Source organism: Culicoides brevitarsis, chromosome 1 (assembly GCF_036172545.1).
Source record: "Culicoides brevitarsis isolate CSIRO-B50_1 chromosome 1, AGI_CSIRO_Cbre_v1, whole genome shotgun sequence".
NCBI classification, from domain to species: Eukaryota; Metazoa; Arthropoda; class Insecta; order Diptera; family Ceratopogonidae; genus Culicoides; species Culicoides brevitarsis.
The window spans coordinates 42,617,192-42,632,295 of NC_087085.1; the positions used below are offsets into that span (position 1 = coordinate 42,617,192).

A 15,104-nucleotide genomic window follows, 5' to 3' on the forward strand; every position below is an offset into this window, starting at 1 on the left:
TTATTTACCCATGAGATTTTATTCAAACAAAAAAAAAATATGGAATTTTCCATAAAATTTATTGTTAAAAAAATTATTTTTTTTTATTTGGAAAAAAAATTTTGATTTTGATTATAGTTTGAATTTTAAAATTAATTAGAGTGAAATTTATTTTTTTTTTTTGGAATTTTAAATTTAATTGAAAGTTTAATTTTAGTTGTATTTTTAAAAATTATTTAAATTTTAATAAAAAAAATATTTTTTAAATTTAGTTTAATTTTTTTAAATTTAATTAAATTTTTAAAATTTTAATAAAAAAATTTAATTAATTATTTTTTTTTATTTTTATATTAAAGTTTTTAAAAAAAAATTAAAAAAAAAGTAAAAAAAAAAATTTTAAATGAATTTAATTTTTTAATTAAAATTTTAAAGATTTAATTACGGTTGAACAAAAATTTTATTATTAGAATTTTATTTTTTTTAAATTTAAATTTTCATATTTGGTAATTCAAAAAAAAAAATCAATAAAATTAAAATTCAATAAAACTAAAATTTCCATTTTATAAAATTAAAAATTAATTATTTTAAATAAAAATTATTTTTTAAAAATTTTAAATTAATTTTAATTATTGATAAAAATTGATAAAAATTAATAAAAATAAAATTAATAAAAATTGAATTTTTAATTTAATTAAATTTATTTTTAATTTATTTTATTTAAATAAAATCTAAATTAAATTTTTCATAAAATTTATTTTTTTTAAAATCTTTCTGTTTAAATTTTAATTCTGAGAAAAAATAAAGTTGATGAAAAGAATTTTTTCTGTTATTTAACTCCCGAAGGAAATAAAAAGTTTGTTTTCCATGAATTTTATTCCTTTTTTTGAATTTGAACTAACTGACAAGAAGAATTTCATAACTTAGTCAATTCTTCCATTCAAAGAATTTCATTGAAAATTGTTTCCTGTAAAATCTGTCTGCATTTTTAAATCGTTTTTTCATTAAAAAAAATTTCGCTTAAAATGTCCACAGAACAAAAGTTAAGCGGAAATCCCTTGCGATTGCGTGACATGACACGGGTTTCGTTACAAAAAATAATCACGTCCTTTGGGGAGATAATATATTGATTACATTAAGAGATTTTTTTTGTTTATATTGCATTAAATCCCGCATGTAACGAAACAATTTTGGAACAACGAAACAAAAATCGTAGATTTATTCTCTGAAGTATTTTGCTTTATTGACACTCACTTAATTAAGATCATGACATGGATCGACGGAATTTTTTATTTTTTGTCAAATAAACGATTTTTTCTTCTTCGCAGGAAATAACGAACTTTTTTTAAGTCATTCCGCTTGATGTTTGATAGCATTTTTGTTGAGATAGGACAAACATCGTTAGAATGTAAAACATTTTCGCACGTAAAACTTGGCAGAATTTTATTTTTATTCTTCGCTTTTTTTTATTTATTTCCACTCATGGCTCGTAAAAAGATTCAATCAATGCAATGGACGTTGCTGCTTGTTGTTCGTTAGCGAGAGTTATCTATCTGGAATAAAAATAAAATAAAAAACGGGTGAGAATTCCGACCCAGGCACACATTCACATCGCAGTATAATGGGCGTGAACGTAATTTATCACAGAGTGTGTTGGGATGATAAAAAATGGGAAATTTTAACCGCAAAAAACAAGGAAAAACTTTGTGGCTTTTGTAAAAAAAAAATAATTTAAAGCGAGGTCAAATGATCTATCGCTTTCAAGTCGCTTTAGAGCACTCCCATTCATTCTCGCTAATTGCTTTTCTTTGTTGCAACAAAAAAAAACTTTCAATTCACATCACACGCAAAAGTACCACAAACGTGACAAAAAGAAACCTTTTATGTTGTGCCGCAACTTCTTTGTCCTTGAAATGTCAGACCATTTTAATTATTTTCCCGAGAATTCAATTAAGTAATCATCAGACGTAGTTGTCGTGATCGTCGTGAAATATTTCCTCGCCTTGCAGATTAAATGTGTCTCTTGAATTAGCAAGCGAATTTTTTTGATGGTATGTTTGTTACATGAGGTTTTAATAAAATGTTTCCAAAAATTTCTCATTTTTTTTTTTACTTTTTAAAAATTAATTATTGAATTTTATTTGTAATTTAAAAAATTAAAACAAAAAAAAATAGTTTTTTTTTTATTTACTGAGTAATTTCAGCATTTTTTTCTGAATTTTTTCAGGATATTTTTTAAATTTTGAAAAAGAATTTTCAATTTTTTTTTTTGTAACTTAGAAAAATAATTAATAAGAATTTTAAAATATTATTATAAAAAATTATGAAAAAAAAAATTAACAAAAACATTTTTTTTTAATTTAAAAAATTTCAGTATTTATCCATTTTTTCTTATTTTTTTTAAAATTGATTCTTCAAAATATTTTTCAATTAAAAAGAAGTATTTCTGTTTTTTTTTGTAAAGTTAATTAAAATTGATGTATTTATTTTTGTCTAATTTATTAAATTATTTTTATAATAAAATTTTATTGAATTTGTTTTCTGAATTAATAATTTATTAATAATAAATTTTTTAAAACTATTTTTAAGGAAAACTTATTTTAAAAAATTGTTTCAATTGTTAATTATTTTTAAAATTTCATTCAAATTAATTTATTTATTTAGTTTTAGTTCCATTTATTTAAAAATTGATTTTTTAAATTTATTTTTAATTACCTAATTTATTTTATGAAATTATTAATTTACTTTTTTTAAATTGTTGCAAAATTAGAGAAAAATTTTAATTTAATTTTTTCAAATAATTTTTTATTTCTAAAAATATTTTTTGTCTTCAATTTTTATTTTTTTATTAAAAAAAATTATTTAAAAAATTTTTCATTTTTGAATTTTAATTAAAATTAATTTGATTTATTTATTTTTAATTCAATGCAATGGATCAAAAATTTTTTTAATTAAATTTATTTGAAAATTTATTTTTTTTTCAGAAATTATAAATTTTAAATTTATTTATTTTTATTTAATTAAAAAATTGATAAAAAATTTTATTTTAATTTTTTGAAATAATTTTTTTTTAAATATTTTTTTTGTTTTCCATAATATTTTATTTTTTTTAAAATTTTGAAAGTAATTGCCGCAAAAACAATGTAGCTAAAATTCCATACAACAAGAAAAAAAATTGTAATTGGCGTGTGACATAACTCACTAATAAATTGCTCCGTTGTGCGAAAAACAGAAAAATTATCGTTTGTTGTTGTCTTCTTCATTTCGTTCGTCGTCGTCAACAATGTCAGCTTTTAAACCAAAATTAGAATGGATGACATTCAATTAGTTCTGAAGCAACATCTCTGAAGACGAGACGAGCAAAAAAAGTAAAATTCTTTAAGAAAGTAAATGGAGCAGTGCCCACAACATTAACGTCCGCCACAAAGCTCGAAGAAGAAGAAAACGAAGACGAAAAGCATTCTTTGAGCAAACAATAAATTATGTTCTTAACGGAATCGTTTTTTATTTTTTCTCCTTTTTTTTTCTTCGCATTTTATGGGGAAAAATGCGATTTTCCGACATAGATTTTAGCTGTTGTTGCCCAGTTTAGTGCTTTTTTATCGTATTTGGTCGACCTCTCTCTCGCCGTTTTTTCTTCGTGCTTCGTTACATTTGTTGAGTATAGTGGGAAAATTTATTTAAATTTAGTGGATTTGTTGTTTGCAGCCCGCATTGTTTGCAGCTTTTACACGAAACGAGTGAATTCCATAAAAAAAGACTACAATCAACTACTACCCACAACATTATTTGTTTCGTTGTTTTTTCTTCTTCGCTTGGCTGTAATGCGTTTTTATTACTTTTTTTCGCCCATTCTTGAAAAGGAGTCACATGCAGAGACCAAAAAAGGATGAAAAAAGTTCTTTTTTTTACTAATTTAAATTTTCGTATTTTTTTCTGGAATGAAAGACTTTAACTATGTTGATATTTGTTGTTTCCCCAACTATTTCTCCGAGAAAAAAAAATTTGTAACGACACAAAAATTTATTTTTATATTTTTTGTCTGAAAAAAGGAGAAAGGATGATATTAAGCGCGACAGAAACTCGTTCAGTTGATTAATGTGTGCATTTTTCATCTTTTTTCTCGTATTTTTCTTCGTTCCTCCGATGATCTACTGCTCTACTTTGCTTTGTCTGTTATCGCGCGTCACATCGTCATCATTAAAAATAATTCATTTTTTATTAAAATTTTCTTCTTTTCTTTATTTTCAGATTCGAAGTCTGCAGGAAATATTGAGAAATTAAAAAAAAACTTTTTTATGAAAGTTTTTCTTCGGCAATTAAATGTTGTGTCTGCGCTGCAAAAGTAATAAACAATAAATTCACGTTTAATTGGAATAAAATAAAATAAATTAGATTTCTTTAGAAAAAAATTGAAGTGAAAAAAATATTGAATGCAAATAATTTTTTATTGAAGTGAAGTGACATGTAAAATATTAAAAAAAAAAAATTAATTAAAGAAAAATGAAGCGATAAATGTGTCACGTAAATTGTGATTAAAAATTAATTGAATAAAATTTGAATAATTGTCAAGAGTCATTTGAAGTGAACAATGACGTAATGAAGAGCCACATAGTATGGATTATCATAGGGCAAACCCTATTTTTGATTATTAAGTCGTCGGCGTCGCCGTGTAAGTATTTTTTAATTTTTTTTTTCGAATAAATTTTTTAAAATTATTAATATTTAAAAAAAAAATTATTAATTAGAATTTTTAAATTAATTAAATAAAAAAAAAAAATAATTATAAAAAAAATTAAATAAAATTATTAAAAAAATAAAATAAATTAAATTAAATATAATAATTCTTTTTTGACAGAAAAACCATTAAAAATTTTTAAATAAAAAAAAATTTAACCAAAAGTATTTTTAATTAATTTAAAAATAAATTAATTAATTTAAAAATAAATTAATTAAATTAAATTAAATTAATTAAAATAATAAAATTCAAAAATTTATGAATAAAAATTTTTTTATTATTATTTAAAGAAAAAAAAAAATAAAAAAAATAAACTTTTTTTTAAATGAAATTGCACCCCCCCTTTAAATTTTTTAATTTTCAAAAATTTAACATAAAAAGTTTTTATATAATTTTAGAAAAAAAAAATTTAAATCTTTTTTGATGACATTGATTTTTTTGATTTTTAAAATTAAATTAAAGCTAAAATAAATCTAAATTAAAAAGAAATAAAATTAAATTAAAAAAAAAATAAATAAATAAATTTTTATAATTTAATATGTTGACATAAAAATTTTTTTTAATATAAAAAAAATGCAAATTTAAATTAACTAAAATTAAAATTAAATAAAAAATAAAATTAACATTAAAATAATAAATTTGAAAAATTAAATTTTTTAAAAATTTAAAATTAAAGGAAAAAAAAATAAATTAAAACTTAAAATATTTTTTCTGTTAAAATAATTTTTTTAAGTTTAAATTCGCAATTTAATATGAACATAAAATATTTGTTTTAAAATTTAATTTTTCGACAATTTATTTGCCGAAAATTCGAGCGGAAATATCAAAATGGTTATGACAGCATTTGGCGTGATAAAAATCAATATCTTGATTGAATTTGTCACCTTTAAACGACACACTAACCAACTTCTCTCTTTACTCACATTAATAATTTCCTAACAAAGTTAACACAATTTTCATCGCAAGTGTTAAAGACACGAAACCCGAAGCAGCCTACATGACGACGTGTAGACACAATCAATTTCAATTGATCAACCCAACCGCAATTTGTCTATAGCACACATAAAATTTATATATATAATAATATTATACTTCCTCTTCTGCCTGCTGCTGCTGCCATTTCTGCTGCCTTTTTTAAAAAGGTGCTCTCGAAACTTTCACATGAACTGCATATTTTTGTGCTCGTCGATGAATGACTTCGTACGTAGCGACAACAAATTATATCAGTGACACACTTTTTGAAAAAAATATATTTCAACAGTGAGAAATGTATTGGCTGGAGCAACATCTGTCGGGACGTTTAGGCTCCTTCCGTTTCATTTCGCAAACAATTCTTCTTGTATTATGACGAAAAAAAAAATTGTTTGCTTCAAAAGAACCGTTAAAAGCATATTGTGTCGTTTTAAGTAGCTGACTATTCATCCAAGTGTCGCAAGAAGAAGAATGAAAAGTTTCTTAAAAGATGTGTTTATTGCGGCGGGGAAAATGGCAACCTTGAACCTTTTTGTCAGAATTTTATTGAACGACTTTGGTTGATTTTTGATATTTTAAAATTTTTTTCTTAAAAAATCGAAGAAATGAATAAAAATTCATTAGAAATCAACTTTTGTGTTTGAGAGTAATGATATTGAAAAAATGTTTGAATTAGCTGAAGGCGATTCTCAAATTTCAATTTGATTTTTTTTAATTTAAAATATTTTAATTTTTTGAGGAATTTTTTTTTTTGTTAAAATTTTTATAATATTTATTCACAATTTTTCAAATTATTTATAATGATATTTTTTTTATAATAGGTATAAATAAATAATTTTTTAAATTAGTCAATAAATAAATTTTATAAATTATTTTTTTAAATTAGTCTGAAATTAATTTACATTTATTTTAATTAATTAAATAATTAATTTAATTTATTTAAAATCAATTAATTTTTATGTAGTTTTTTTTTATATAAAAATTTATTCTATTTGATTATTATTTATTATTTTTATTTGAATAAAATTATTATAATTATTCAGAAAAATCGATTAATCAAATTAAAAAATAAAATGTTTGAATTAACCAAAAGGCGATTTGCAAATTTCAATTTTTTTCAATTCAAATCTTTTAGAAAAAAATTCATTAAGATTTAATAAAAATAAAATTGAAATTGAAAAGCAATTAAAAGTTTTGAATTAGCAAAAGGCGATTCACAAATTTTATCGGTTAAACCGTAACCGTAAATATAACCGATTTTTTAAAATTAAAAAAAATAAAATAAAATAAATTGATTGAATTAACTAAAAGGCGAGTTGCAAATTTCAACAATTATACCGTAACCGTATACCGTAAGAATTTTTAAAATTTTTTTTGCAATTAAAAAATAAATATTTCAAAAGTTTTTAGTTAAAGACAAAAAAAAATGTAGACAAGAATTTAAAATTCTTATCCAGTTAAACGAAGAGGAAAGACTGCAAAAAGGTACATCTTAAACGATGGAATTTTTTCATTTGAAGTGTTATTTAAAGTAAACATCGTCATTGAAGTTCATTCATTCTTTTCTGCTGCTGCAAGCAAGTACATTCCCACTAACATGGCAGGAAATCTACTCATCGGTTATGTAAATACTCCTCACTTTGCATCTAAATGAGAAATGTGAACTGTTGTGTAAATTCCATATCTTCCTCCTCCGTCTCAACAGAAAAGTTGTTGATGCTCTTCGCTCATAAAAGAATCATCAAGCAACTCGAATACTCGAAGAAAAATCGATAATGTACGTCCTGGCGGTAATGTTGTTATTTGTGCATCTAATGGCAATAACAATAGCATACACACGAGGATGTAAGTAATTTCAAGTGCCTACAAGATTTTCCCTTTTTAAAAAATTTACGACTATGTACGTGCATCAAAAATTCAAATAAGAACTGGGCACTCGATGAAAAACTTTGCAACTCAATCCGAAAATAGTTTGTTTACTTTTTGCATTTGCAAGAAAAGGCAAATAGTTTGCACAGTAATGAAATATTCTGTAAATTTTGCCCTTTTTTGTTCAGAAAATGAACGATGATCTAACAACTTCTTCAATAAAAGGAGGAATTTTCTCTGAAATTGCATCAAAAATGTTGCTTTAATTAAAAAAAAATTATTAATAAAAATGTTGGTCAGTGAAAATGAAATTGCAAGCCACAAAGATGGTCGAAGCACTTCACATAAGAGGATTATAACGGATTATTGTGTGAATTTATTCTGCCTGCAAAATGCCCAGAAGACAAGTCAATTAATCAAATCAGAGAGGTTGGAGGTGATTGCAATCAATCAAATAAAAACGAAAAAGTAATTTTTCGGATTTGCACCGAAGGCATCAGCAGAGATTTTGTCAAATTTTGATCGATGTTGAGCTCAGAAAGACTGAAGTGAGAAATTAATTACTTTCTAACAATTCCAAGAATCCGTTTCGATCTTTCATGAAATTTGAACAAACATGAAGAGGAAAGTTTGAATTTTCATTATCAGAAAATTCGTGGAAGAGGATTTTTTTTTGTTCAAGCACAAAGTTGATATACTGAACGAGTTGCTGCAAATATTTGCACAAAAAAGCTTAAGGATTGAAAAATTCTTCATATTCTGGGTGTTTCTAAATATTTTAATAGTTTAAAAAAAATTAAATTTAGAATTTAATCATCTAAAAAAAATATTTTATTTAAAAAAAAATAAATTGTTTAGTTTAAAAAAATAATAAATAAATAATAAATAGTAAAGAAATAAGAAATACCTAAATTTAAAAAACTTAAAAATAACATTTTAAGAATCTTTTTTAATAAGTTTTTAAAGTTTTAATAATTTAAATAAAAAAATTATTTTTTTTTTTGAATTTTTTGAAATTTATTTATTTGAGAAAATTAAAAAAAAAACTTAACAATTTTTTAAAAATTATTTTTAATTAAAAAGTTAACAATTAATAAATTAAATTAAAAATATTTTTAAAATAAATTTAAATTAATTTTTTTAATTTAATTTAATATTTTTTTTTAATTTATTAAATAGTTAAATTTTTAATAATAATTCAAAAAAATATTTTTTTTAAAAAAGCTCGAAAGTAAAATAAAAATTTTTTATTTAAATAAAAAAATAATTATTTTAAAAAATTTTTGAAAATATTTTCTAATTTAATTAGTTGAAAAAATTAAAATTTTTTACCATTTTTTATTTTATTTTATATTTTTTATTTATAATCAAAAAAATTCGTTTAAATTTAAAAAAATTATAATTAATAATTTTTAAGTCTCAAATTTTTATTTTATGTTTAATTTTAGGTAAGAAAAAATCTTATAAGCTTTCAATCAAAGGAAAAAGTTCAACAAATCAAGAAACGAAAATTTCTTAAAAAAAAAGAATAAAAACAAAAAAAAAACTTGTTGTACCGAAAGTTTTGACCCGCTTTAACGTTAATGATGATAACAAACCCCAAATTCTGTTAAAATAACAAATTTTTGGATCATTCAACGATTTTGTCTTTTGTGCACATCACACACACACACAGAACATCTGACACAAACGACATCAATCTGATTTATTACAGCATTACGTTCCTCGACATTTGAGGCTTTAACTTGTCTATAAAGCCCACATTTTAAACATCCATGGGTTTTTCGGCGATGTCATGTATGCCGCTTCTCTCTGTTGATATATCTAATTCATTATTTTAACGATGATGCGGTGCGGTATCTGTCAGAAGTCTATAAAATAAGATGAGTCTACTTTGTTCGTGGAGTTTCGTGTGTCTGCCTGCGAGTGAGAGAGACGATAAAACACAAGAGGAAATTACATTTACAAGGATAAATGTGGTGTAACACAAAGTGTCAATATTTTGATTTAAAGTAACAAAGCTCCATGCATGTGAAATCGCACGATATGATGATGATCATCGTCGTTGTCGTTCGTTGTTGGTAGCAAGAGAGAATTACGGTAGCGTAAGGAGAAAATTGTATCATAAATTTTCTCATGGGTGCAGATAAATACATACACAACAAACACGAAAACACATCTTGTGCCTACAAGATTGAGACGAAAATTTACTACGTGATTTTATCTGGAAGGAATTTACATGTTTTTATAAAAAAATAAACGAAAAAACGAGGAAAAATTGGCTTTGAAAAATTTTTTCGTTACACGTTTTTTCGTTTTATTTTTTTTTTGTAAAAAAATCATTTCTTACCGCATTTCGAAGAAAAAATGCGGTTATACGATGAAATAACGTCTATCCCTGTGAATTTGCCATTTGCTAATTCATAATTTTTATTTATTTATTTTTAAATTTTTTATCCGTTAGTTTTCCTATAAATTTGTAAAAATTAAAAAAATTAGAGAAACTAAAAAAAAATATAATTTTTTTTTTGACATCTAATTTTTGATTAATAAATTTAAAAAAAATTATTTATTAAAATTAAAAAAAAAAAAAAAAAAAAAAATTATTATTTTAAAAATAAATTTATTTTTTTTATTTTCATATTTAAAATAAATTAAATTTTTAATTTAATTTTGTTCAAATTTTTATGAAAATTAAATTTAAATTAAATAAAAAAATTAATTATAATTTAATTATTAATTTAATTAATTTAAATATGAAAATTAAAAAAAAATAATTTAGTTTTTTTTTATTAATTTTTTTATTTAAATTTAAAAAAAAATGAACTTTTATTTTTAAAATTTTAAATTTTTTTTATTAAAATTATTAATTATTTTTTTTTTTAATTTAAATTTTATTAAAAAATTTTAAAATTATATTAATATAATTAATTTTTTTTTTTAAATTATATATTATTTTATTATTTTTTTTAATTACTTTTAATTTTGCTTTTTTTTAAATTTATTTTTTTAAATTTATTAAAAAAAAAAAATATTTAAAAAAAAAAAAACAAAAAAAAAAAAAAAAAAAAAAAAAAAAAAAAAAAAAAAAAAAAAAAAAAAAAAATCAACTAAAATGCGATTAAATTTTTTTTCATCGAAAAATTTTCAATCTCATTTTATCGCATCAAAGTTCATGTGAAAGACCTTGAACTTTATATCGCATCGCATCGAAACCATGAATAAATAAACATTTCAAAATGCATCACAATTCACCGCAAAATGCGTCATATCCATAATTTGCCCGCCTCAAAATCAATTCAAACAAGCGGCAATTATCAAACAATGCAGCTCTAAACGAATTATTTGCTAATTAATTTATTGCGGTTTTTCCATTTCAGTCATCAAATCGAGTCCCAAGGAGCAATTTGGGATGAGCAACACACACTTTTGGCGCGATTTTTCGTCGCCCTTCACCGACATCCCCGAGAATGACATCGAAGAGGAGCCGGAGGAGACAACGACGCACGATCCCTACCCCTTTTTCGAGGACCCGAACATGTCGGCGAACGTCACGACGCAACTAGGCAGCAACGTGTATCTGCATTGCAAAGTGAACGATTTGCGGGGGAAAACGGTAAGTGTCGCCGAGTGTGCGAGAAAAAACACTCTCAAATCCCTCTTAATTCTTTAAGTGAATTACCTTCTTACATAAAATATTTAGCTTATCGCGTGTATTGTGTCTCCGTCGTGCCTTTTAAAATAATATTTTTGCAAAAGTCGAGAGATATGACGAGATTCAAGCCAAACAAAAATATGTTTTAAAAGTTTGTTAAGAGATTTACTCGCTAATTTGATAAACCTATTTAAGAGCAGATGACGTCGTTGGCAGGCAGAAAGACGCAAATTTGCCTGCAAACAAAAGCTCGAAATAAATAAATGATTAGAGAAACTTTTACATGTCTTCCTTTGTTTTGTCGTATTTTTGCGTTCTTGTTTGAAGAAGTCTTGTGTTGTTGTTATTATTTTATTAAATTGTACATAATGGATAAGTTAAATGTTATTTTATGGCAGAAAATAACAAAAATTCGCTCTCTTGAAAAAAAAATTATGACATGAATTTTGTGAGTGAAAGTTACGAAGAATTTTTATTTATTAATTTATTTTGTATTTTATTTTATTTTATTACGCAAAAAATGAGAGATAGAGAGAATTTTCCCTTTTTTATTGCAAAAATAAATAACATTAAATATTCTCTTTTTAAATAATTTTGAATGATTTTTTTTTGTAGAAATTTTCTGTCTGTCTGTTCATCGCAATGTCCTTTGTTATAAAGAAAAAAATGTGAAATAAATCGTCAGACAGTAAAATTGGAGCAAAGCTCTTGAATGTATTTGTGCTATGATGTCTAAGAATTTAATGAAGTATCATTAAAAAGGTTAAATGTCAAGTTTTAACATATTTTTCATTTTAATAAAGATAAATAGATAAATTTATTTTTTCAGAAATTTTTAAAGGGAAACATTTAATTTTTTTTATTTATTTTTTTTTGTAAATATTTTTTTGTCTATAAAAATTTAATACTGAATTTAATTTTATTTTTAATTTTAAGATATTTTAAAATTAAACCTTTTATTACAAAAAAATAATTGAAATATAAATTTTAACTAAATTCAATTTAATTTAATAATCTTAATTAATTTAAAAAATTGTTTTTCTTTTTTATTTTTAGATTATTGATAATTAAATTGAATTTAGTTAAAATTTATATTTCAATTATTTTTTTAAATTAAAATTTTTAAAATTAAAAAATTAAAAGAAATTATTTATTAGATTTTTATCGACAAAAAAATATTTAAAAAAATTAAATGGAAAAAAATTCAATTATTCAATAAATTAAAAAAATTCAGAAGTAACCATTTTAAAAAATGTTAATTAAATAAAAAAAAAAATAAATAAATAAAAAATAAAATAAATTTTATGAAAAATTGATTCAAGGATAAAAATTAATGTTAATTATTTTCAAATTTTAATTAAATTATTAAATAATTATTTCAAGAAAAAAATTTTTTTTTAATTTTCAAAAAATGAAAAAAAAAATTTTTTTTTTTTTTTGAAAAATAAAAAATACCTAAAATGTTTAAATTACAATCACTAAATTAATAATTAAAAAAATAATTTAGAGTAATAAAATTTAATTATTTTTTTATTTTTGAAATAATTTTTAATTTTTTTTTTCTTAAATTTATTTTTGTTATTTAAAATATTTTATTTATTTATTTTATTTTTTTGTAAAAATTATTTTTTTTTATTTTCAAAATAATCTGAGAAAAAATGAAAAAATATAAATATTTAATTTTTAAAATTTTTCTTGAATTTTTTAATATTTAAATATGTTAAATAAAAATTAATTAACAAAATGCGCTCACAAAAAATTCTAATAAAAAATTCTTATCAACTTTGTCCGATCCGTCACTTAATTTTTCATTTCCATTTTATTTATTAATTCAAATGAAACCCTTTTTTTGTATGTCCAAGTCGCAATTGAAGTAAAAAAGATTATTCCCCGAGGAAATATTTGAACCAATTATAAAAAACATTTACCGAGACATGTGTGTGTGTATTTTGTGCAAATGTCTCTCGAGTAAACAACATTTTTCTCCCCGGTACAAAGGAAAAATAATAAAATGTTTAGAGAAAAATTTCAGCATCCTTTTTTGTGTGTGTTTGTTGTTCATAAACAAAAATTGTTGTAACTTAACCCGACTCTCGACTCGACATGTAACATTAAATAAAAGAAGAATATGTTCAAGAATATTACATTTTCCACAAAAAAATAAAAAAAAAGAAAATTATTAGACAAATAACAAACAAATATACAACATGCGAAATTTCAGTTGAAATGTTTTATTACATCATGTTTATGTTCGTTTAAACCGATTTTTGTTGGTTTTAGTTGCTCTCACATTCGAGAGCTTCTGTGTACAAAGACCGAGTCAATATATGCAAAAAAGGGAACGAACGAGTTCAAGAGGAGATAAAATACATTTATGCTGATGTGGCGCCGCATATGTTTCTTTCTGTTCATTATTGGGAGTGAGTTGCCCATATTATGCCAGCACAGAGAATAAAATGAAATGAGCATATATTCAACGGATTGTGGAAGATTTGTACGAAAAATATAAATATTAACGTCAAGGTTTATTTTTATTTTATTTCTCCGTACACGTCGCGGAATTAAAGTAATTGTGAGATAGTTGCCATTGTTTTTGGCAAACATGGAATGTTGACAATGTAAGCGGAAACTGCGATTAATGGAAAATATGGGAGGGGATTTTATGGCTTAAAATAGGTCAGGAATCGAGTGTCGCACTTGCGAGTCTCTCATGATTAGAAATTTGCTGCTTATTGAGAGGGAAAATAATATGAATAAATAAGTAAGTGACATTAGAATTCGCGTTGAGGCATTCGAGGGAAGGATACGAGAAAATGGCAAAGATAAACACAGAAAAAAGTTTTGGTAGAAAGTTGTCGTCAGGAGAAGAAAAAACGATAGAATCGCATTTTGATTTGAAATTTGACGTAATTTGACCCAATGCACAATTGAATTTTTTTTTATAGATTTTTTAAATTGTAACCTAATGTACATTTGACATTTTTATATAACTATAATTTTTGATACTTTTGCCCAATGCACATTTCAGTAAAATTTGATTTATTGAATTTTTTGACCCATAGCATATTTTGAAATTTTTTTAATGGATTTTTTAATTTTTTGATCCATAGCATATTTTAAAATTTTTTAACTTATTCTACATTTTAGCAATTTTGAATCCTTATCCCAATGAATATTTAAATTTTTTTTAATTAAAAATTTTATTTTAATTTTTTTTACCCAATAGGTATTTTGAATTTTCATCCTAATGCAAATTTTACTTTTTTACTGAATTAAATTTTGATTTTAGCATCCTTATGTTCATTTGATATTTTTTTAATTTTTGAACTTGATGATTTTCAATTTTTGTCCCAATGCACATATTAAATTTTTCAACCATTGCAAATTTTAAATTTTCTTCCCAATACACATTTGACAAGTTGTACAAAATTTGTCAAACCAATAGATAATTTTTTTTCAGGTCAAAATTTTGATTTCTAAACTTATTTTTTTTTTGAACCCAATGCACATTTCAGTCATTTTCGTATTTTAATTTTTTTTAAATTTTTATCCCAATGCATATTTTAAAATGTTTGTTTTCATTTACGTATTAACTTTCCAATTTTTGATACAAAATATATTTTGCCCATTTTTGAATGCAAATTTTTTTTTTCAATTTTTTTAAACAAGATTTTAGTTATAAATTTTTTTTTTTCGGAAATTTTTAATATGCAAATTTTCATTCAAGTGTAAATTTTTTAAAATTTTTTCCCCAATGCACAATTTGAACTTTTGGCCCAATGTAAATTTCATTTTTTTTCCAATGCAAATTTTATTTTTTTCCCAATACACATTTGACGAGTAATTTATCAACCAAAGGATATTTTTTTTTAATTCGATACTTTGATTTTTCAA

At 22.5% G+C, this 15,104-nt stretch overlaps 1 protein-coding gene across 1 annotated transcript in view; it reads left to right on the forward strand.

Annotated features, from left to right (window-relative positions):
* The first annotated feature begins 4,546 nt into the window (after positions 1-4,546).
* The window catches only part of LOC134837870 (peroxidasin), a 28,379-nt gene continuing 17,821 nt past the window's right edge, over positions 4,547-15,104 (forward strand). The window contains exons 1-2 of the mRNA XM_063853262.1: positions 4,547-4,648; positions 10,936-11,171. Coding sequence (XP_063709332.1) covers positions 4,576-4,648; positions 10,936-11,171 — 309 coding nt within the window. The 5' untranslated portion in view covers positions 4,547-4,575. The remainder of the gene's footprint in view (positions 4,649-10,935; positions 11,172-15,104) is intronic.